At 44.8% G+C, this 25,525-nt stretch overlaps 1 protein-coding gene across 5 annotated transcripts in view; it reads right to left on the minus strand.

Annotated features, from left to right (window-relative positions):
* Nucleotides 1–25,525, minus strand: part of LOC120815955 (SPRY domain-containing SOCS box protein 4) — an 84,469-nt gene that overhangs the window by 38,961 nt on the left and 19,983 nt on the right. For all 5 annotated transcript variants that reach the window (XR_013467107.1, XM_078099048.1, XM_040171079.2 and 2 more), the window contains exon 2: nucleotides 21,378–22,354. Coding sequence is in view for 4 of the 5 variants with exons in the window: in XM_078099048.1 (XP_077955174.1) it covers nucleotides 21,378–22,110 (733 nt within the window). In the remaining variant the exon portion in view is untranslated. The remainder of the gene's footprint in view (nucleotides 1–21,377; nucleotides 22,355–25,525) is intronic.

Raw genomic sequence — 25,525 nt, forward strand, 5'->3', positions numbered from 1 at the left:
GGATGTTCAGTCTGTGCCATCGTCAATACCCCGAGGAGACTGCCTGAGGGAAAATTATTGCCTCTACCGATTCCGCGTCGTCCATGGTCCCACATCGGAATCGACTTCATGACCGACCTTCCTCCTTCTGATGGTTTCACGTGTGTACTAGTAGTGGTGGATCGTTTCTCAAAGGGCTGCAAGTTAATCCCGCTAGCTGGCCTCCCTACTGCACTCGTGACCGCAGAAGCCCTCTTCCATAATGTCTTCCGGAACTTCGGAATTCCAGAAGACATAGTCTCGGACAGGGGACCCCAGTTCATCTCCAGAGTCTGGCGTGCCTTCTTCCGGCTCCTCGGGGTAACTGTCAGCCTTTCATCAGGATACCATCCACAGACTAATGGCCAAACTGAACGCAAGATCCAAGAGATTGGTCGATATCTGCGGACCTACTGCCACCAGTACCAGGACAGCTGGAACCAATACCTCCCCTGGGCGGAATATGCCCAAAATTCCCTGCGACAGTCCACCACCGGGCTCACCCCATTTCAATGCATACTAGGATACCAGCCACCTCTCTTCCCCTGGTCGGGTGAGCCCTCGGAGGTTCCAGCTGTCGACTTCTGGTTCCATCAGAGCGAGGGGGTATGGGACTCGGCTCACGTTCAACTCCAACAGGCAGTCAGAAGGCACAAAACACAAGCTGACCGTCGAAGACTAAAAACTCCTATTTATCAACCAGGACAGAAGGTTTGGCTCTCTACTAGAAATATTCGACTCAGACTGCCCTGTCGTAAGCTGAATCCTCGGTTCATTGGACCATTCCCCATCGAGAGGCAGTTGAACGAAGTCACCTACAGACTCAAGCTACCCCGACAGTATCGTATATCTCCCTCATTTCATGTTTCGCTGTTAAAACCCTTCATTGAACCGGTCTCCCCTTGTCCCTCAGATGACCCCTCGGTGGATGTACCTCCTCCTCCGGTGCCTGTGGAGGATGAACCCATCTATGGGATCCGGACCATCTTGGACTCTCGGCGGCGAGGTCCCCGACTGGAGTACCTCATCGACTGGGAGGATTACGGACCTGAGGAACGATGCTGGGTACTTCGTGATGACGTCCTAGATCCGACGCTCCTCTCTCTGTTTCACGAGGAACATCCGGATCGTCCTGCACCCAGAGGTCGGGGTAGACCTCGTCGCCGACAACATCCTTCGCAGGCGTCAAGAGCCGCCTCGGGAGGAGGGGGTACTGTCAGGATTCCACCCTCATCCCGTTCAACATCGCCTCCCACTCAATTCCATTCTCCTCCCTCTCATTCAATCACCCGGTCACCTGACTACTAATCACCTTCACCTGAGCCTAATCACCAGCACTCCTTTATAACCCAACATGCATCACTCACCCGTTGTCTGATCTCGTCATTCCATGACTACAGACTCTTCGAGCTCACTTCCGTGTCTTCCCAGATACCCTCCTGAGCTTCCTGAAACTCCATGCGTCATCATCAGCTGTTCACCACCTCCATCGGCGTCTTCATCCGTCACAGAGCAAGCAGGACTCCTCGCCTTTCAGCTAAGATTCTCCATTCACCCCGTGTCTTACAACCTACTTTCCTCTCGACGTCTGCAACAATAAAGCTGCATTTGAAACTCACCCCTCTGTTCCGTGTTTCAATACCTGACAGCCGCATTATCGAGGAAAATACATTTTAAAAAGAGATGAGCAAGAATTATGTAAAGTGCGTTTAGAAACTTTTTTTCACCACAATCCGCTTTGATGAATTCATTTGTATAATTGTGGCGGAACTTTGCCAAATGACTTTTTTGAGTGTGAAGGGATCCCAGCTAGTCAGGAACTTCTTTCCTGAAGGGGCTTTTTTTCCTTTGGACTTGAATTATGACCCCGGTCCGCTGCGATAGTAAGAAGAAGTAATCGGGGCGCGCGGTGCGACGTGGCGCGTGTAATGAGATGCACTGCGCAGCAGTTTAGAGCAGGATTTATGGTCTGTGCAGATGTTGATGGTGAGAAAGAGGGTTGGAAAATGGCAACATCAGCCTCACTTTCATTATGGGAGTCGAAAGCAGGCCCGAGGGGAGGCCCGGCCGCTGACGGATGATCAGCGAGTTCAACAGTTTCACGACCAAGAATTCCCATCCCGCCAAGAAACCCCAACGTGGGGCCCCCCTCCACCCTTTCTCCACAGCTCCATCTCATTTGTAACGATGCACCTTGCTCGTCTTTTCTTCCCGAGAATGCAGCCCTCTGGTGGCCTTCTTTTGTGCGTTTCTTCCCTTCCCTTCTCTCACACTCATCGTTTCATCTTTTCTTGGCTTCGCACCCTCCAAGAGTCAGAGTTTGATCTGCTCGGGCACACTAGAGATGCTCGCTGTCAGGTGGAGGCTTTATCGTCTTCAAAGTGTCAACAGCAGACAGAAAACAGGTGTGCGTTGCGCTCGACGACAACGCACTTTTCTCAATTATCTGTTTTTTTTGGAAGTGCTTCTAAACCCGAGAGGGTGAAGAATTTATGGAAGCATGTAATCCTTTAATCCTTTAATTAAAGTCAATATAATGTGCAATGAACTAAACTGTAATTATAAAGCTTGCACACAACATCCGTAGTAAAATGTGGACTAATAAACAACCCCAGTGCTCAGTACATAAACAACAGCTGATCAATGTGACCTATTGTGGTATATGTTAATGCAATCCTTGCTTTTTCTTTCCTATTCTACCACCGTCCTATAAACCCACCTATGCTTTGCTACTCCGTGCTACAACACACACACACACACACACACACACACACACACACACACACACAATGAAAAACCACAAACATATCTTGCAAACATGTAGAACAACATGCATATGTACAGTCAAACTGACAAATACTGAAATCCAGAAGGATCAAGTGGCACGCTGAAATCAAAGGTTGTATGTGCACGGCAAACGTGAAATTAAGCGAAATCAAGCAGAACATACGGATATTGGTTTATCTCAATAAACACTATTACCAGTATTTTATCTGTCAGAACTAGTAACTAAGATCTAACTAAGATACTTCATGTTTTTCTGTTATTGGGCTAAATCCTGACCTGTTTAATGCAGTAGTCATTTAAACATAAATTACTTTTAGCATCCTCAAAATCACAAGAAAGACAGAAGTTAGCAAATTGCCACTTCATTAGCAAATACCTGGAATTCAGCTTTTTTTTCCCAGTCAATCCTGAACATTGAGAGAAACTGAACATAATCACTGGATTACGTTAAAAAAAAGCAGAACAAATGAAAGGATTAGCGTAGCAGCAGGTGTAGCTTTGCTCTTTGTGCGCCGTGTCCTCCTTTTCAAACACACGTCCTTCTCTGCTACTGAGGGAAGTTTGCTTCATCCATAACTAATGTACCTCCGGTGGTGTTCTGTATCCTCTTACGCAGCACATTGTGTCACGCCCTCAGTTTTTTTTTGCACAATCACACTTAAACACACACCAAAGTGGCGTGTTGTGCAGAACTAATGAAGCAGTGCTTCTCCAATCCGTGGGGGATTTGTTAGAATCTTTTTGTACTAAAAAAGGATGCGGCTGCAGGGTGGGAGGACTAATGGCTACAAACATAGTCTCTCTCACTCAGCCGTAGGAGAGGAGGCTCTCAAAACCCCCTTTTTTTCCCCTGACATCCTTGCTGAGCAAATAATCGATCTTGACGCTAACGTCCGTGCTTGAGCGGTGTGCGACGATCCTGCGGTGTGAGTCATTTCTCAGCGGCCACGGTGGCGACGCACAGGCAGGTGGGCACTGTGGGCCGCGCTGGCTGGTGGTGATGCGAGCCGTGCCAGGGCTTCTTTATAGAGCCCCGTTCTCCCTCTATAGCACCCTGCATTGCTGTGGGCCCACCGCTCACCGTCTCCCTCTGGGACCAGAGGCAGCGTGATAAGAGAAACAGGAGGAGGAAAGATGTGAAAGAGAGGGGGAAGCGTGAGGGGAGCCGGAGGAGAGGAGAGCGAGGCAGATGGAGCAGAGAAAGAAGGAAAGAGGTCATGAGATGAAAGAGGAGGATGGAGACGAAGAGGAGGGAGGGTGATAAGTAGAAACGGAGCCCAGCCGGCCCGTCTGACCCTCGGATATCCTTGACGGTTACAAACTGCAGGGAGGCGGCGCGTATTCATAAAAATGCCGATACTCGCGGAGTTGTGTCTGCGTGATTTACTAAGCACACTTTCAATTAATGTTCATGCTTACGTGCGGTTTTTCAAACATGGTTAAACGTCATTCCGCCCCCCGTGTGTGTAATCTGCAGAGAAACTGCTGATGCCGATCCACTGTAGCATTCTGTTAAGAGGGAATTAAAAATACCGACACGCGCAACAGTCCAAGAGCAAACTATTATATAATAAAATGACAAGGGAACACAATTTCTTAAAGCTGTTCTAATCAATATATAATATGAACAGTGTAGAATATGACACATTTGAACGGTGTGTTATTTTCAAGGCACAAACACACCTGAACATTGCAGTTCCTCTCAGCTATAAGTAGCAATTTAAAGTGGAGCGCAGTTATTCATTTTGTTCCGACGCGCATCTTTTGGTTCCCCCATTAGTCCGTTTGTCAGCAACCTGAGTCAGATATCGCTGCCACTCATTACTGGACTTGCATTTGCTAAGTGGCCATAAAATTGATTCCAAATAACGGTGTCTGCTGCACAACCGTACAATGTTGTACAATGATAATAAAGGAAATGAATCTAGCATGTTTGTACTCATTCTAACCGAGAGCGCCCCATTGTGTCACCATGATGGGTATCGCAGTCGGATGAGAGTGATTAAAATGGCTATAATAATAATAAGAATGTCTGTAAAAATAAGATAGAAACGAATTTCCTTTGATTAGTTTTCCCTTTTACGCATTCGGGACTGGAAATTATTGGAAATATAATTAGTATAAGCAAAAAATATCCTTCTCCTGGATGGTGTCGAAGATAAAAAGATTAATTTACAGCAGGTGAATAGATTCAAGAACATGGGAATAAATCATTAATTAGACCAACGTGTCCAGATGTGATGGAAGCACCGATATGTGGCGGATAAGGAACACAAAACGTATTCTGCACTTTTTGTGTGTGTGTGTGTGTGTGTCAGATAAAAGAACAAAGATAGAGGTAGAGACAAATCAGGTGACGTTAAGATTTAAGAAGTTTAAAGCAGAAAAGCACACAGTGTGAAGACAGAAAGGTTAAACGGTGTATAAGAGGAGAGACTTGGGGAAACGCCGGTGGATTAAGTGTGAGAGAAGCTGGTGAAATACAAGCATGAGCTGTTACACGTGCGACCTCTCACCCCCAACCTGACTGAGATAAAAACCTGCCTGGTGCTCCTCCGGCTTTTACCCGTCAGGTTAGCGTGCGTTTGTCCGTATGAAGCTCACACACACACACACACACACACACACACACACACACACACACTGAAGATCAGAGAAAGTAAACAGAGAGAGAAGAAAGAGGCGGGAGGAGGAGAGGGGAAGGTTGCATCTCAGCGGAGTGTAATAAACCAACCTGCCACTTTTAAATTAGATATCAGATGATCTACAGGAAAGAGGTAAAAATACCTTTCCTTAAAGTAGAATACAACTGCACATTATGTGTCATTACCGGTAATTCTCACCTCCGCTTACGAGTACAAACTGCAGCTGAATGCAACGAGTTCCTACCTGCGGTCACTGAAATCACAATAGGCGACGAGGTGGGTGGAAACCAAGTGGTAAATCACTGCATTTCATACATTTACTAGACTCAAGTCACAGTGCAGAAATTCAGAACCACACTCTACAAAAGGTCAGGGTTTTTTTTATTTTTATCCCTGCTGGTCCAGCTTCAGAAACACCGGAACCAACAATTTAAGGACGACGACTGCAGAAAAGAAAAGATGGCACCAATGATACAAAGTGGGGAAACAAACAATCCCAGTAAACTCTAATCTGTGAGGTCCACAAACTCAGATTAAGGAGGCAGACGGGCCAAACATGACACAATTCACTCAGATCCTCAGTGCAGGAGCCTTGAGACATTTAATCAGTGATGGTGGAGGTAAACGTGTAGCCTCTGTGGACCGATATTAGTGTTGATTACACAAATATTACATCAAACAATCCTGATATTTAACGCTACACTTTATGAGGCTCCTCGTATTTACTCAACACGTGCCGGAAACCTTTCAGATGTCCTTGACGGAAACCCAAGTAGACGACTTTGTTGTGCTGTAATGCGTCAAGTAGTAGAGAAGTAGTATTATTTTCTGCCAAGCACATGTTAGACGTCCAGAATTCAACCTCCAGATCAAAGAGCATATAATACAACAGCAGGAATGTGTTTTCTCGCTAAATAAAAGGCAATCAAACCTGCAGTGAATATTTCGGTGTGTAAATTTAGCCGAGAAAAGGAATTAAAAAATCATCAGTACCTTTCAGATTAGGAAAAATAAGATGAATGGATTAACTCCCTTTCTTTCATCTGCCTTTTATGACTTCGGGCAATTGATGAATCCACGGTTTAACAAGCATATACACTAAAGGCCATGTTCACAAATCTTTTGAATAAAAGTTCAAACTGTCAAGCTGTCAAACAAGCTCCCTCTGTCTCTTCCCCGCAGCCTCAGGAGCTCGATATTTAGCTGGTTATTCCTGTACAATGTGATGCAGGAACACCCTGCTGGGCCGCAGGCCTTCAGAACCAGAGGAAGAGGAGGGATCGTCCCCTCTGCGAGTCTCGTGGTGGACGTGCAAGGCGAGAGGAGAACGCGTGACCGCTGGGAGCCTTTTCTACCTGCGGACCTGGAGGATCTCACGTCGTTGCAATGGTGATCCCCGGCTGGGTTCCACCGAGAGGAGGAGAAGGAAAGGCAATTTTCACCTCCTCAGTCTGGAGACACACAACGGCGCCGGACGCCGGCTGAGGGCACGAGAGGCGCGGCGTGGAGGAGCAAATTAAAAACCCGGGAGGGCCCCGCCTTGCACGTGCCCAAGGAGATGTGTCGCCATCAATACCACACGTTCGAGAACGAGGCAGCCGGGGGAAGGAAGCGGGCGGTGAACAGAGGTGGTACCAAACAGGAAAAGGACTTTCAAGAGAAAAGAGTATCAAGGGCCCAGGAAGGCAGAGGAGGAGAGGCACACGGAAGAAACGAGCTAAAGCGGCGGCGGGTGAGAGAGAAAAAAACAGTGGAGGACGTGTTGCGGGAGCACCGCGGGGGGGCCCTTTTCCCTTCAAGTGCACCGGAAGCTGGAAGGGGAATTCAGCCTGAGGGAGCAGAAGCTGAGAGCTTGACTGGAGGCAGAGACAGATGTGGGCGAAGTGTGAGGAGGAAACAAAAAAGACCACAGAGACGAAGATAGACATGAAGCCACGGCAGGAGCAGAGGTTGGAGGCAGAAGAAGGAGCAGGAAGACAGCCCGAGGAAAGAGAGGGAGATGAAGAGGAACTAAGTAGTGAGGAAGACCGGTGGGATTTAAGATTCTGACAGCCGAGGAGAGCACCGAAGAGAAAACAAACGATGGCTCCCTGTCCTGAGCGGGGTCAAAGCTCGGCCTCGAGTTCAATCAGACGATGTCCTAAAGCGACTGCGGCCACAATAGACGGCATTAGTGCAGCCGCACAGAAGTATTCCTTTAAAGTAGAGAAAAAGTATACTTATTATTTATTTCCCACACTCTGTTTGACACTTATATTGAGCACCATGATAAATTATACACCAACCTTGAATCATTAATGACAATAAGGAATCAAGTGACGCAATAATCACGTATTTTTAGTAAAATGAGGAGTCAACCGGATTTTAAAAGGGAAAAACTTTTCCAAAAGAATTCAGGCAAAAGGATATATACAGGATAAATAATACAATAATAGTGAGTTTTTTTTGTGCGTGATGTGAAATTGTGGAAGTGGAACGTGAGACGTTGTGATCCCGTACAGCCAGTACACATTCCCAAAAACTAGGAAATGCTAATGAAACGTAGGAATATGCAACCTTCTGGTAAACTAGTGTTATTCAAAGGTATTTTCCGAAAGGCAGATGTACAAAAAAGCATTTTTTAATGTTGGACGGTATAATTATTTAAGAAAAGGTTGAGGTTGTCATTCTTCTCTACCTTTTTAATTTGCTAGAATTAGGCTGTCACTGTCTGCATGCAGGCTTTTATGGCAGCACTGAGGGACGTGTGGTTTTTTATCCATTTCATTAAATCTGAACAAATAGTCAATTGGCTTCAGGGATCGCTGTCTCTCCCCGACTGACACAGACAGTTAATCCTCATCTGAGGCTCTCAGGCATGATCCCGAGCAAGGTCAGCCGCGTTGTAAGCAGCGAGGTCAGACTCAGACATTGGGGCAGGGTGAAAAGAAAGCCCAAAATACACAAAATCAGACAAATATCTCACGTCCCTCTAAGTCAAAATTGTTGACCTCATTCGTACTGTGCAGTAGTTATAAACCAGTCTGCCCAAAAGCCCAAAGCTTGTTGTCTGTGCGATATCTGCAGCAATAAATACATTTTTAGAATGTATTCATTTTGGAGATACAGCAATACAACGGAGGGAAGAAAGCGTGCAGACAACAGTTTTCTTTAATTAGGAAAGCCGCTGTGACACTAATTTGGCTTGAGACGTCTTCTGTGCGCCAGCGCTTACGAGCTACTGAAAGATACAGTATGTTTACGGGTTTTCACTGCAACCAAGCACCACACCAGATGCTTTCAGCAGGCAGTTGCTCGTGGTTACACTGTTAAAGCCGTCAGTGAATTTATTCATTAATTGTGTTCGGACGGAATCAAAGCCTGCACATCTCTGCAGGGCATATGTGTGAGTTTGATGCCAAGATTCTATTGAAAGATGTATTCTTTGCTCGGGAACTGGATCACACATCACATCACATATGTTAAACCGTCCTAGTTTTTAAGTATCAATGGTGACTGTTAGAAATCTAAAGTGTATTTAGTTCTTAGGGAATAGTAGTTTAAATGTAAAGTAAGTTATAAAGCGTTCTGTGGCTCCAGAACCAGCAGCAGGAATCTGAACTTCTAAGCCGCCCGGTTGTATTGTGGTCAGGTAAGATTTGTTGCTGTCATGAAACACCTGTGTAGGCTTATGGCGCACTGAACATAGACTTTGTGTTACCAGACATCCAAAGCAGTCACCTGGGCTTATACGGACCAGTCACATGACACGTAAATCAGAAATCAGCATAATCAACATAATATCACAAATCTGTAAAATAAGGGAAACAGGTTTAACCTGAGAAGGTAAAACCCCTTTTTACCGCACAGATGGAACAAACATCTTACTTTGTAACGGCGTTTCCCGCCAAAGAGCTTAGAATAACAAAAGAAAATCACAACAAAGTGGTGAAAACAACTTTGTCTCTTGGATCCCGCAGCGCTTTTCTTTCTATCTGTCAATACAACAGCTGTTTGGGGGAAGCATCCGTCACGGATACTGCTGTCGCTACATTAGCCTACGGCGGAGATATCTGAACTTTTAGAGTAGGGTGCAAGAAGTGTTCTCTCCCGGGAGCAGCAACGAGATGCACATCAGCACGTCTCTGCCTTTGAAAGCACAATATGAATCCACTAAAGCGTAATCCACTTTTCTCGCTCCGTGTAACCTAGCAACACCGATCCATCCTAAAGTTGCTGCATGTATGTTCAATATCAACAGTTTCCCATAAGCTCTTTCATTAAAGAAATTAAATTCCCATTTGTTATTTTGCTGCTGCGAAGTGGTAAGGCTGTTTCCGAGCAGGTAATCATGGGATCACAGTCACAGTATCCTCTGTTATTGGAATACAAAAGTTTGCATGATAAATATGAAATATAGACATAAAGACGTATGAAATAATCATTTATCGCTCAGCTTAAACCGCAGAATGGAGGGTTTCTTTGTGTTGTAAAATCAGACACTGTTCATCGATGAACAGTGGCGGCTGCAGAAGATGATTCAGTGAGCACAAAGATGAATCAGCAAATGATACCCCAAAAAATGTCTCAATTACTCCTTATTCTCATTTTGGCTAGTTAATGTGTTTACTTTATTTTTGCTTGAAATTTATACGCAGAATCTCCCCAACTTTCGGCTTCTGAAGTAAACTGTAATCAAAACAACCTACAATGGAGCTACATTTTCTCTCTCTATATCGTTTCACAGCAAGGCAACGTCCACAATATTTTATATTGTGGCACAACCGACAATGAATTCTCAGAATAACCGTTATCAATTTTACAGACACACCAGATTAAAGAAGATTGACATCTTGTCACAATCAAGAGCATTGGAGGTAAAATACAAACAGCAATCAAACAAGTTTTGGTCTCAATAACATGTGATCACAATGACCAGCGACAGTCGAGGAGAAAAACGTATGCCCTCTGCTAGTCAACACTCAGCACTTCAATTCACACATTGAATTTAGCGCTGCAGGTCATGGAGATTACTCGTTCTCACATTGTGAAAGAACTGAAAATACAAAAAGGGATCCTTCACTGGTACAGTACAAAAGTATGTTTACAAGCTCCGTGTTTACATGCACTTAAGTAACCATATTTCCAAGTAGAAACCGAACGTCCTGAGCCCAGTTTCTTGACCTTGTATTCACAGAACGAGGTGTGAAATCAGCTTTTTAAAAATCCATACGTCAGGTAAAAACTTGTTGTTCGAACAGCAGGATGAGAGCAGAGCATCACCACAGCTGTTAATGCGTGTTGCCACATCTGATTACTGAACTGCTGCTGCATGTACGCATGGATTTACACCGGGTTGCATTGCATGTAAATGCGTTTTCTGTTAGCCTGCAAAACATGTTTATGCTGAGTAACCGCGGCTCTTGTGAACGCGCTGAATGAAAAAATGGAAAAGTGAACGTGCGATGCCACTTATTGTGGAGAGCGGGAACAGTTGTGTTGAGATGCCCTTGAGAGAGGCACTCAATATTAAACGGCTCCAGGAAATCTACTCAGGCACAAAGCAGAGGACTACCCGTGTGTGAAGGTGGGAAATTGTGGTTTTACTAGCAAAAGACCAATAATGCTTATATATATATATATATATATATATCTTAAGAACGTAAACAAAACCCCATTTCATCATTCCTCTGCTCTGTTGCACAAGCCCGGATTCCTGAGCGCTGAGATGAAACCTGCTCAAGTTGTGACATCACTCGCAAGATGTGCAAACAGGAAACATTAAATAAGTGCTGTTAGGAAAACGGCACGAACAGATGGATACAATTCAGAGCGAGTTTTAGTTCCCCTTTATGTGTCGCAAGAGAACTCAGCCGGCCAATCGTCGCCTCAAAGGGAACGAACGTGTTGTTTGAGTGCAAGCTCTCAGGGGCCACAGGTAGCGTGAGCGGAGTGCAGACTGCGATACTCCCACTGCTGATGACTGTTTGAGACGATCCTCATGCCAGACATTGTAATGAAGCATAATGTAGCGGAGAGTTTAGCAACTGCTGGAATGGAATGTGAACACTGAGTCGGAGATTCAATGTCATCTTTGATTTCTTCCAGTAACTGTCATACTGCATGGCTGTGACCCGGGGGCAATACATAATTAGGTGCACTTTACGCTTCCCCTCCCGACTCTTTATGGGAAACTCACACTTTCTCTTTGACACTCTTGTGAATGCCTTGGCACGATTGTCATGATGATAGTGAAGAAAGCCGCGGGTGTCCTCTACTATGCATCAGCATCTCCGACTCAGCGTTCACATTCCATTCCAGCAGTTGTTAAACTCCTCGCTACATTAGAATTATCAGCATCAGGATCATCAGCCGTATCGCAGCACAACTACTTCACGCTCTGCAGGTCAATGCATATATTCCCCACCATTGATGCCCCAAATAACACATTGTTTTTGCGGTTTTGACTTTGGCTGATCCATGATAGAACGAGAGAAGGAGGTCCATTCAAGTACATGTTTAAATGCTCCCAATGTGCAGTATAGTAAGCGGAGAAAGGCGCTGATTACCTGATGAGCTGCAGGTTTCGTAAATACGACGTAAAGTATCACAGCGTGTGCTTTCTGCGCGTTGGCGATGGCGCTGATAACGCTACGTCTGCAAATGTTTGCACACGAGGCCCCCAGAACAAGTGAAGTGAATGACGTATGAAAGTTACCGTCATGGCAGAAGACCACAGGAGAAAAAGAGAGAGGTGCGAGAGACTTTTGAATAGAGGTTAATACACAAGAGCACACAAACGAATTCTGTTTGTCAGTAAATTGGTAATGCCAGTAGGTCAAATTGAAGTGTTGATTGGAGGCTGATCCCACAGCTCCCTGATCAAGGAGTGAAGGAAACAAGGATTGGGGATAATTATCTTGCTCTCATTCATTACTGCCCTCAGTCATTACAGGGACAGAGAGTGATTGGATTGCCCCATAAATAATACTGGACCTGTGTGTGTGTGTGTGTGTGTGTGTGTGTGTGTGTGTGTGTGTGTGTGTGTGTGTGTGTGTGTGTGTGTGTGTGTGTGTGTGTGTGTGTGTGTGTTAGAAGTGGAATTGATAACAGTGGGCGCAAACACAAGTGATAAACATTACCACCATGTTTTTTTTTTAATGCATATCAAGCAGTCGGATCCTTCTAACATCCAAAGGAGTGGCTCCTAATTGTTTCTGAGTCTGTGGCAGCGTTAAACGTGGGATTTATATGTTTAGGAAAAAAGAGTCACTGCAGAGCTTTTAAAAACTGATTTCTCAGCTTTCCTTGCTCGCAAGGATTTCGTTAAACCGCTGGTGGATGGAACTGCGGAGCATCAAAGCGTTTCGATTGCTGTTTAGGTTTATTTTTGGAAGGTAATGACAGTCGTCGTGGCGCAGGGGTAAGAGAAGGTGTGCTGGGAAGCACAAGGTTGGTGGTTCGATTCCAGGCTGCCCCATGTTCCATGTCGAAGTGTCCCTGAGCAAGACACCTAACCCCTAATTGCTCCCCAGGCAAAAATGTGAAAAAAGCCATGGGTTTAAAGTATAATGTAAGTCGCTTTGGATAAAAGCGTCTGCTAAATGACCTGTAATGTAATGTAATTCAAATGAACTTCCCACAGCTTGACCATCCCCTTAAAACACAGCTTGAAAGTCCTACTACAGAATAATACTGTAAATGCAATTTTGTACCACTAACACGCATGCCAGGATAGATTCTCACTAAGACACAAACAGATGAGGATAAATGCATCGGCCCGACAGAGAGAAGGAACTGAATCGGGAAATAATCAGGTGTGAAATCCCAGGTTTTCTTTCTGCAGTAATTCAGTCAGTCTCTCGTCTTCTCTCAAAGTCTCTCAAAGTGCACAGACATTTCTGTTTTAAACGGAACTAATAGCACTGATCATAGGGCTTTTAACACACTTACTGCTAGTACAGTGTGGAAATGTTAGCTGGTTGCCTCCTGAAGGTATGTGACTCCCAGGGAGCACCAGCATTAAGGATTTCCTGCTTATTCTCATCCTTTTACCCCCTTTCCTTTATCCGTTCCCCATGGATCCTTAAAACAATTCCCCCCGCTTGTTTACCGGCTGACTATTCATCCTTCTGTCTGTACTGTCTCATTCTGCATCCCTCGCTTTCAGTCTGCTTTGCTCCCAAGTACCTTCATGAGAATTATAACACGTCAGGAGAAAGAGGCTAAAAAGGAAATAATGTAATGAGTGGCAATGCCAACTAAAAATGAACTAATTTCATTTTCTTTATTGTTGTGTTTGTGGAATTTCCATCTTTATTCAACAATCCTAAATTTAAAATGGTTCACTTGACAGTTGGTAAGTAAGCTGGCCCGCCTGCCACCAGCAGCAGACGGGCAGAAAGCAAACTGGGGATTTGGTGTTATTGGAGAGTGAAAGCCTGTTTGCACTGAGAAACAAACACACGCGCTACATATAGAACCCACAAAGTCCATCTAATGAGCTCTGCTGTTGCAAAGGAATATATTAATGTTTAAAGTAAAAAATAGTATATTCACACTAGCAAACATGGTGAACAACACACAACTCTAGGTCTATTAACAGTTAGTTGTACCAAAGCCTTCAGCATTCCAGGCTCCACTCTCAGGTGAAGGTGTTGGCAGTCGGGTTGCTATAGAGACGGCTACACTGTCTCTGTGCATCACCATCATAATAATGGCAATGGTTTCCTATCTAGCGGTTCATTCGGCTTTCAAAAGCGGTGCTGTTAAACAGTTCCTCTAAATGTTATTCATTACATTTGTTAACAAGATTAATGCCAAGCACCTGGATCAGGGCTGCTCATTACCCAGAGCAGGTACGTATGCCTCTGGCCTTGGGGGCCTCATAAAAGCTGGCATGGATCAATAAAAGCCCATTTGTGTTTGTGTGGAATCAATGAGGAGAAGAAGATTAAACCATCCAAGAGAAGAAATGCAGAACAAAAAAAAAAGAAATAAGACTGTGGTGTCTTGCCACTAAATGATTGAAGATGAAGCACATGTATGGGTACTTGGAGTAACTTTAGGTCTTGTTAGCACATTGGTTTAGCTGAATCTCACTAGGTTGAATTGAGAATCTTTAGAAACAGCTTGAAATGCAATTTAAGTTTGGTCTTATTAAAATGATCAGGGCAGTGGTTGCTGTTAAAATTATACCCTGCAAAGAACTTTAATCACAGTCTAGGAATTAAGTTCAGGATCATAACCGCATCAGTGTAACTTTAACTCTTGAAACCCTCATTAATCATTCAAAGAGTTGCCCTGCAGTCTCAAAAGTTCTCTCCTTTCTTTCTTTTTCCAGTAACATAATGTCAGTTGCCACACTGATCTATGAAAATCTCCCCGCCGCTTTGTCTCATTGTTTCTATATAGAGGTTTTCCACATTCTCTCCATTTTTTCCTTTTCCCCTTTTCATATCACGTTCATTCTTTCTTCACCCGTACCTTATTTCTGTCAGTACGCCTCATCTTTCCTGGAAGCTACTACCCTAGAAAGCATACACACATCTCTTTCTGCACTTTGTAGGCTTCCTGTTTCATACACACCTCTCTTTGTTGTCACTTGCGTGTCGCTAGTTTCCTCAATCCTGTTCTTGTATTTCTTTGGCAGTAACTCCCCGTTCTTCCATTCATCTCTTCTCTTTAATATTTGATTACTAGCAGGCTGAATTGACACCCCGGTTTCCCACTGGAGCTGTTCAGATCTCAAAGCAGAGGCTGCAGAAGGAAACATGAGGCACTTTCAAACAAACATCTGAGCCTTTTCTGTGTCATGTAATCTTGCGCTGCAGTTTTCAGAACCGCCGATCGTACAGATTCTGCTAGACTATGTCGAGAAGGCGTGAGGAGACACATTCCTCCTCCCAACTCATCTCCAACACTTGGTGAGTGGCCTTTAGCTTCAGCTCTCCGTCAGGGACGGTGTGTTAGTTTCAACTCAGTGGAGTTCAAAATGAATGTCCCTTTTACATAAAGGTTAAGGCAACAAAGCCACTGGGTTAATGTTAAGCGGACTGTTTACCAACACACATGACAAACAAGTCTAGTGGCTACGGACTGCCATGACAAAATGTATTTAAGTTTCGGGGCAAAAGTACTGTGTTTACCTGTCATCTTTCACCTCTTTGAGCGTTTGCATTTAAAATCATCAATCCAGCCTGAACGGAGTAAAAAGCTTGTGTCACCCCCCGAATTAGGATTACGTCGGAAAAAACGCGCTGCGTGTACTTTTGTGTTGTGTGCAAAGCGTGTGAGAGCTGCTTATGGCTCGTCTAAATGCGCAGCAGCCAACATTTCGGGGGGAAAAGAACAAGAATGACAAAAGTAAGAAGCCGAAGAGAGGCTGGTATGCACATGTGACGGGGGGCCGCAGGGGGGGGGGGGAGACAAATCAGGGAGGCACGAAAAGCAAAGACAATTATGGTTGCATGTAGCAACTAAGTTGAGATAAAGAACTAACCTACTGACGCATATATCAACAGCCAACAATTAGTGTGAGCGCCAGCTTGCTAACAACGGGAGGCGGACGAATGCACCTGTAAAGTGAGCAGAGTGAAACAGAAGTGCAGAGCCGAGGTAAACCGAACCGTAGTTACAATTTGCCAATACAGTGAAGGTGATTGAATATCCCAAACTTATATTTCTAAGCATATTTAAAGCACTATTTTTATATACTAATACAGTAAGTTATTTCTGGAAAAAGTTTTATTTGAGCAGCACAAATTCAAATGTAACCTTCGTTGTGTCGGCAGAGAGACGAGCATCAAAAAACGGCAACAGACAACCCCCGAAATATCTCCACATGTCACAAGGAGAAACTGAGATAATAATCTCTTGTGATTTGCGACACTGAAACACAGAAATTCCTTTCTAGAACAAACGCTGTGATGAAAGTATCAACATATATATATATATATATATATATATATATATATATATATATATATATATATATATATATAAGAAACCTCTTAAGAAGCTGATGAAGTTCTGTCAGAAAGAAGGAAAATCAATCAATTAACTTCAGATTTTTGTTGTGCCAACAAGGTCGATCAGTTAACCAAACTTTATCCATACGAGTCTATACGAAGAACAAAGTGTGCTAAGGAAATAACAATGTTGAAATGTTACACATATTACACGGTGCGATGTAACAGCATGTTACCAGAACGTATCTGTATGATTGTATCTATGGGGGGGAAGACAAATGACCACAACTGTAAAGACACCCTCTCTGTAGTGAAGGGGACCAAAGCCACGGGGTGCTGAGGCCTTCATCTAAACGTGCTGACGAATCATCCTGCTGATCGACGGATCTCCGTGTTTTCAGTGTTTGGGTGAATTGGTGCCTGCATGCAGCAGCAGCATGTTTAGGTCTGACATGGAGCGTGTAAGCTCATCTGCTGCAGACTAAATAGCAGAGGAGAAGGAATCCAGGCCAGGCGAGTTCAAAAAGTGGGTCACTTCTCGTAGACAGAACTGCTGCAATGTGACGCCTGAGTAAACATGCAATAGTGATTTCAACTCTGAAGTATAAATTAATCCCTGTCAGCAAAACCAGCAGTAGCAGTTGTGTCTGCATGGTGCAAATGTCACATTTCTGTAGATTTGAAAGCCCTGCTGCTTTATGCTGTGGTGGTTTGGTGCAGTTAAAACAGACACGGAATGGTGCAAAGATGTGGAATCTACAGCATAGTTTTAAAAACCCACTTGTAAATATGACATGTTTCTTTCCAGAAGCTGATCAGCAGAGTTTCACCTCATTTACGGCATCTGACACGACTGCACAGCTCTGCTAGCTCTCTAGTTTTTTGTCCTCATTGTTCACACCCTTCCTCACACTGCCTTTGTGTTCTGGCTCCATCCTTCTCGTAAAAGAAACTTCAGTAGGGTCCTTTTTACTTTTACGTTCTCATCCTGGTTTTTACCTCATTATCACTTTGACTCTCGTTGTCGGATTTTCTTCCATTCCTCTCACCTCTCATTTCTTCCTTTGCTGCCTCTGAGACAGTAATGATTTGTCACATCATCTGGTCAGCTAAACGGCCAGAGGCAGAAACCAGTTCCAGCTGGTAAATAACATCACATCTGTCGGATAAAACATCTTTAATCTCATATTTTTGGCCACTGGATAAAAATGCACTGACATTAGCTTCACTTCCAGGAATTAATGTAATTTTTGAAATGAAATGAAAACCAATCCCCCAAAATTGGATTAACAAGGCCTTCACTTGATAACAGTCACATTTCCCCAAAGTGGCCTTTAACAGTTTCTGAAAGAACGTTTATTTTGGGTAATGTGTGTATTAACTGATACAGAAAGCAGGAATAAACTGCCAAATTTTGCATTAGAGTGTATGCTTGAGTACAAAGAGAAGAGAAGGAGGAGAAAGAGAGAAAAAGTGCCGTACATCAGGGCCAAAGCCAAGACTGCTCCCATTGTAGTGAATCAAAGCACTGATAATTGGTATAATTATAGACAAAGGACAAGAGGGAACAGAGAGCTTTATGTGTGTGTGTGTGTGTGTGTGTGTGTGTGTGTGTGTGTGTGTGTGTGAGCCTGTTTGTATCAGAGAGAGATATGCACAGATACTTTCGATGGAAACAGATGAAAGTGAGTTTTAAGGTACCAAAATAAATGAGTTACACATTTGTATGTGATTAATCGACAATCAAGTGAAATATACACTATCTGGCAAACATGGGTCTGTTCAGCTCTCGATAGAAGAGGAGAAATTCTTCAGTCAGAGCGCTTAAATAATTCAAATCACATTCACAGGATGATGCAGTTTGAGCCTCACTCAGCATTTATTTGCATTAGTGTGCATACTTCCCTGAGCCTGATTGCTTTGTGTGCGCTTACCAAAATGATCATAAAAAGCTGGTTACAGGTCTCACCGGTGTGTGTGTGTGTGTCACGTTACTGCAGGAACGGGAGCAATAATCTGAGGTGGAGCAAAGTGATGATGAACACCGGTGGTGCAGCGGTGCCTGAGCCGGGGTGATGGGGGAAAAACAAACAGTTTTGTGGCGAAGAGACGCCGCGTCTATGTTGTTCCCCCCCAAAACAACCCGACAGGCGTTCGCTCGGGAAGGGCCGTTAGATTAAGTCATTACCGAGGTACCGACGAGATTTTCCAGGAGTGTACACTCACCACAGATTTATACATTACCCTCATATAAGTTTAAACTCATGCATTGCAACAACAGATATATGATACAATGTCTGCTCGCTCACCACCTACTGCGGCGATGCCATTCAAGCACTCTCCTACGCTCACGGGGCAGACGGTGATTATGACTTCATTCTCACTCTTTGAGTCATCTGCGGGGTTTACAAGGCGAAGACTGATGATGAATGAAACCGCCACACAGACTGCAATCATATCCTGTTTTCCCACTCCGGCCATTTACTTCAATCTGGTGATATTAATTCTCGTCACAGTCTTTGTTTTCAGATTCAGAGCAGTGCCTTCGGCAGTACTTAAATAAGACCTCTCAGCTGTGGATGTGGTTGTGTGTGAAGGGAAGGAGAAATCAATGGCGTTGTTTCAGTTTTGGTTATTTGAGTGGATTTCCCCTACTTGAGGCATGTTTCTCAAGTAAGCCTTTACTTGTCTGTATGCATGATATACACACATATATAATATATATATACAGTATATATATATATATATATATATAGTTTAAGAGTTTTGAAATCCTTACACAATGAGGTGCCCCTTTAAACTGCTTTCTATCAGAAGAAAACAGGTCAAACTGCGAGAAATTCAGACAAAATCACAGAATTTTGTGATAATGGGATAATTTGGCCATGGGAGTGAAGTCAATTTGAGCAAAAGCAATTGTTTGCTTGGTGAATTGTCACGGTTTAGCAACAGCAAACCCCTTGGACCGTTCGCCCCTTTCAGGAGAACCGGTAGCTGGAGAATCCAAAACAGAGGGAGCTATTGTAACAATGTTCAATACCAAGACAGAAGCCAGGGGAGATTCTGTGAGCTAGCCTACTAGATTGGCTTTTTAGCAAAGTGTTGCCACAGTAGTTCAACTTATTGTTATTTCAGAACCCTATTAGTCTTAAAAACTGCTTAAGTTCATGCAGACACCATAGATTGAGTTTCTGGCAGAAAGCCTTGAAGACTAACTTCTCCAATGTGGAAAATAACGTGAGATTACTTTATTCTGCATTATAATTAGCCACTTCCCCTTGTTGCAGGGTGACCATCAATGTTGTTTGGGAATTTAAAAATGTTAAATGGGCTTTTCTTAGACTCTTTCAGAACCCTGGCATGGTGCTGTTCACATCGCCCTGTGAATATTCACTGCTTCTCTAACCTACGACAAATAAATATTTGGCCAATAAGCCTTGCATGATATAAATTGCCCACTTTCTGGTGAAACGTGACCTTTTCTCTGATAATAAAATGTATATTTTAAAATGTCTTCTCAGTGTTCGTCTGTTTCTTCTGCACACACACATCCTCGCTTGCCTCGTTTCCTCCACCTACTCCCTCATTTCCTATTCCTTAAGGCACCGATCAGGATTCAATCAAAGTCTCTCAACCTTCGCTCCCTTTCATCCACTAAGCCGTGCACATTTTCAACAGTCAAACCTCATTTCACGGCATGAGGTATACGCGTGTGTACTTGTGAGGACTTTGAACACACTCAATATTCCACTAGATGGTCCATCACACGGACTCGCCGTGAAATCCAGCAGATGGGTCTATAAATGGGAAGTGGCTGAGGTGAGGAGCTTGCTTTCAACAGCCTTAAGTATGTACTTGAGTGTCGGAGATTACCAAAAAGTCACAATACACGCACACACACACACACATACATGCATACATACAGTATATAAATGTGAATTTCAGCCAACTCTTTTGTACTTCATTCCAATTCATATTGATATGTTGTTTAAAGCTAAGATGAATCCTGGGACCCTTTTTTAAGATCGGAGGGAAAGAGTCTCTTGATACTGTGGTGAGTTTTTCAAATGCAAAAAACCTCAGAACCAGATGTGTTTCCTTCTTCGCTCTCTGCCAGGTGACGGACGAAAACGCACTGTTGTGACATCAAATTAGACCCATGGGCCTCGGCAACGCGGGAAGGGAGGCGGCCACAGTATGATCGCGAGCGTGTTTTCACAAAACACACTTTCCCTTTTCTGGCAGGTGTGTGTGTCTGTGTGTCCTCGGTGTTCATGATCTGTTTCTAAGAGCTTTCCAAACAAGCTGTTCAAAGAGTCCGTGTTTAGACTTAGACTGGAGGAAAGCCCGTCTCTTCTCCCACAACACACACAGATAGACACGGTGGGAGACAAACAGGACGCAGGACGTCTTCTGGGAACCAGACATTCCTTTTCAAATACCTCCAGCCAACATCCAAACTGCTCTTTATGAACTCAGTAATCATTGCGCAGAAACACAGCTGCTTTGCACAGACGCAACAACCTCTCGATGCAGCTGGATGCAACGCTGCTGCAATCAGCAATAATTTAATGTGGAACGACCCCTTCCAGCGGCCCAAAAAGACGGCCAAAACAAGGATGGTTAAAGAGGTGTTGATTCCAGGAGGCACCATGTGTAAGTCTACATATGAGAGGATCATTTGGGAACGCAATCTCACGTACAAAGCAAAAATAGCGCTTTTGTAAAATTGGAAGAGAAGAGTTAACAGTGACAAGAGAGCATGACCAAAACCTCCCTGTACCACTAACAAGGATTATAATTAACTCAAAAACAGAGGTGAGCCAAATGTCCATCACCAAAACCATAATGACCGGTGGAAAACAAACATCACTCATATGTTTTTTACAGCATTAATGTTCAACTTGAAAGGAGTCAAAGGCATCGAGACCAAACAGCCGCGCTCATAATGTGCGGCTAGTGCGCGCGCGGTACTTACGATCCAAGCCGTTGACGTATTCCATGGCGACCTCACAGTGCCCCCACACGGCGCTGACCACCGGATGCAGCTTCTTGCCCTTCAGTCCTCTAAAAGCCACTCCTAGATACCGCTCGTTCACCATGAAGCTCAGCGTCCCCTCGTCCATGTCCAGAACCACTAGCAGGGAGTCCGGCAGGACCAGCGACTCCTGCGGCTCCAGGAAACACGGGTAGGACGGCAGCGAACTGTGGGCCCGGTTCTTACTGTTGTGGTAGAGCCGGTAGCGTCCCAGATCCCAGCCCCAGGATTCACAGTCCGACCCCACCAGCGCCGTGTAGCCCACAGAATGCAAAGCGGCCTGCGAGGTGGCCACCCCGACGACGGCGTGCGTGCCGCGCTGCCTGGAGGGCCAGTGGATCCTCCACACGTGGAGGCCCCTGGTGTATCCGACCCGCCCCCGGATGCAGTCTGTGCTCTGGGCAACCGGGTGGCGGTGAAACGTCAGCTTGTCGTCGTCTTTTATGAAGATGTTGAGCGACCGGTCGTCGGGGTTCCACGCGTGGCGCAGCTGGGCCTCCGGTCCGGCACACGGCATGTCCAGCAGCAGGTCCAACCGGGGGGGTTTGACGAAATCAGGGCCCCTCAGTTCCGGGTGCTGCCGGCGTTGAGCCAGAGGCCGGTAGGACGGCGAGCCGCCGCTTTCCCCGCGGTCGTCCACCGACTTGATGCCGCCGGAGATCTTCTGCCCCATGGCTGCGATGGAAGGGTCGACGGAAGGGAGGGGGGGCGGAAGGGGGGGCGGGCAGGTGTTGGTGCAGGTGGGCGCCGCGCAGCGTAGAGCTCGACGTTACCTCATAAATGCGGTGGAGCTGAAGTGAGAGTTCCTGACTGGAGAGTTCTGCGGGAGATGGAGGAGGAGGAGTTGATGAATGGATCTATCAGCGACCTGGTTTCATGCAACGAACGTCCTCAGAGCGACGGAGCGGCTGCGTCTCCTGTCGAGAGAAGAGAGACAACTATTAGCTAACTGTGGGCCGCTGCTAGTTTCAGCCAACTCTGGTCCAAGAAATGAGCCAGAAAAAAAGGACAAAGACTAAAATGAGAGCTGATGATTTAAAAATGAAAGTGTTTGTAAAACTTTGTTCCACACATTTTGGATTAACGTGAGTACAGTGATCCCTCGCCACTTCGCGGTTCACTTATCGCGGATTCGCTATTTCGCGGATTTTCATATTGCATTTTTTTTTTTTTGGTGCATTGTGCTCTGCATTCTGATTCGCTAAAAACTCACTCCCGAGCCGTTCATTACAGTTCTCCAACGTAATCGATGGTGGCATGTCGGTGTACAAGGATCTTTTTGCAAAGAAGAAAAAAGAGCGACAACAGCTGCCTATCACTATGTTCTTCTCCCGAACAAACACACCTGCACCGCGGGCTTCAGAAGAAGAGAACACTGCAGAGCGCAGTCAGGATGCAGCGGCCCAGTCTGAAGAGCAGTGAAACGGCCTACACGCGAGTCACTGTATTTGTATACATGTAATAGTTGCTAATTGTAAAAAAAAAAAAAAGTTTTCTATTTCGCGGATTTCACTTATCGCGGGTCATTTTCGGAACGTAACCCCCGCGATAAACGAGGGATTACTGTATAGGGGACACTGTTTTGAAAGTGTCTGTGCAAGTAAATATTATTGACTTTAAAACAAAGAGCAAAAACAACTCTTGATGAATCGTATTATTTTTAGTCTCTGGTGTCTGTGTCCTGCTCACCGGCCACAAGCCCCCATTCATTTGTTCTTTTGTTTGTCCCTGAGGTGACGCATCTTCTGGTGAGAGTGTCTCACATCTTACCAGAAGTGATGCATAGATCAGTTAGCCTGAACACTTGAAAATACGTCACAGTCCATATTTCTCCAACATATCAAATGCTTAATATAACAATTTGTGTTTTTTTAACCAAAGACTCATGACTTCACAACAAATTTTCCCACTAAAGCAGACGGCCACCTTACCACAGAGTGAGACCATGGTGTAATTCTGTGTGAAATGTCTATGACCTCCGCGCACACACACACACACACACACGCACACACACGCACACCAACCTTCGTCTCATTTGGCCGCTTGCGTTTTCACATTCTCTGTCTGTCTCTTTCCGTCTCTCCTGCTGTGAATGAGGTCATGGCAGCTGGCAGCCAGTGTTTGCCACCACTCAGTTCACTCCTCAGCATGAGAGGGTTCAGTGCTCGGACACACACACACAGACACACACAGACAGCTGCCGAACTGTGTGTCATCACGCCTGGCAGGTGGGTGAAGGGTGGACTCCGCATGGAAGATTCCAGAGTCACTACCAAACTTTAGGCTAAGAAAACACTATTTAACACTGTAATTACTTTGGGCTGTCATCAAGGAGGCACTTAACCTCTGACCGCGTGTCGTCACGGTCACCGTTGCGTAGGAACCTCTCTGGAGGCTGAAGGTGGGCTGGCACAGCGCCTGCTGCTGCAAATGCGCGTTTCAGCCATCTGTTGTTTACTTTTCGTGCATCTTCTCCTGCTTCTTTAGCCAACTCATTTCAGACAGAACTTTCCCCGGGGTTTGGCAAAACAGAACATCACATGGTGCCAAATCGTATGCAAAATTCTAGTGTTGCTATGATTATGGAGTGCAACTATAAAAAATATCCATGTTCATTTTTGCACTACTGGATTACAATGTCAGAAAATAATAGAAAACACAACTTACAAAAAGGGGCCGCCTTCAAATCTCTACATTTTCCACCACTGCTCTTGAATCCTAGTAACAAGAACCAGTCACTAAAAGTATGTGACCGGTGTGTGTGTCCATTTACTGTCCAACAAACCCTGCCTGGGCAGACAGGCTTTGAAGTCACACATACACACACACACACACACACACACACACACACACTGAGAAGGGAAACGGCTGAGGAACCTCACAAACATACTGCACCACTCAGACCTGATGTGCCTGCAGACTTACACGTGGGAATCCTCCCGTGTCCCTCCAGAGGAGGCAGGACACTTAGGACTAACAGAAAATAAATGATATACATTCGTCACTGTCCATGTGCCCGTCTTTGTTTGTGGCTGAGATGGTCGGCCAAGGACAGCTGCTTACACGCCACAAAGGACCAGAAGGAACAGCTCGGAGGTCATTCAGCCTTCCAGCTTGTTTCTGTGTTCATGCATGAACACAGAAACTGGCCCAAGTGGGTGCTTGTGTTCCTAACCCGAGATCAGCTGTTGTCTCGCCCCACTAATATGGCATGTGGGAACAATGAGTTTCGTTTCGAAATGTTAATGAATATTTTATAGATGCCTTGACAGAATAGTTTAATATTTTCACAAGATGAGAAGATTGATACCTGTTTTTCTTGTGTAATCAATAAACAGAAGAAGCAGCTATCTAAGCTTTTTAAACAGATGGTATTGATATTTTTATCTAAAAATGACCCCTGGAACATTCATTTGCAACATGAAATAAACAGCAAGTAAACACACTTAACTTGATTGGTCTATTACATAAAATTGTTGTTGTCATAGTGAGCTCTGATTTAATCGCAGAATTAGGGACAGTATTAATAAAGGCATTTTGAAAACCATCACCGAGGGCAGCACAATATGATAAAGTTTGACAACAAGCAACGCGAGCCGTGCACAACTTTTGGGCGACCTGCATAAAAAAGCTCACAGGAAAAACAGACACACGTGTATATAATATATCTTCATGGCAACAGCTGTACCTTCTATTAAACAAACCACCATCCTCTCTACACTGCTGACATTCATTCCTTATGAGGGAATCCCCGGGTAGCTGAAGATGCCACAGCTAGACATAAACTGTACCGTCTGGCTCCTCATGTCAAACTAGAGACTCCACACTAACAAATCAAGTGACGTCATCATATGGACATCTCTGCACTTGGGCAAGAAGATATCGGAACTCTTTTCTCACCGTCTCTCTTTGACTTTTCTACTCTCACCTGTCCATTTGTCCCTGTGCTCGTCTCGTCGCCCTGCTTTCTGTATACCGGCAAATCTATGGAGGCTACAGCAGAGCTGACAACCTATCAATTGGTACAAATGATCTTACCGCCAAAGTACCAAAGCGCCCCAGCGTCTAACGTGCGGCAATCGATACCG

Source organism: Gasterosteus aculeatus, chromosome 3, assembly GCF_964276395.1.
Source record: "Gasterosteus aculeatus chromosome 3, fGasAcu3.hap1.1, whole genome shotgun sequence".
Classification (NCBI taxonomy): Eukaryota; Metazoa; Chordata; class Actinopteri; order Perciformes; family Gasterosteidae; genus Gasterosteus; species Gasterosteus aculeatus.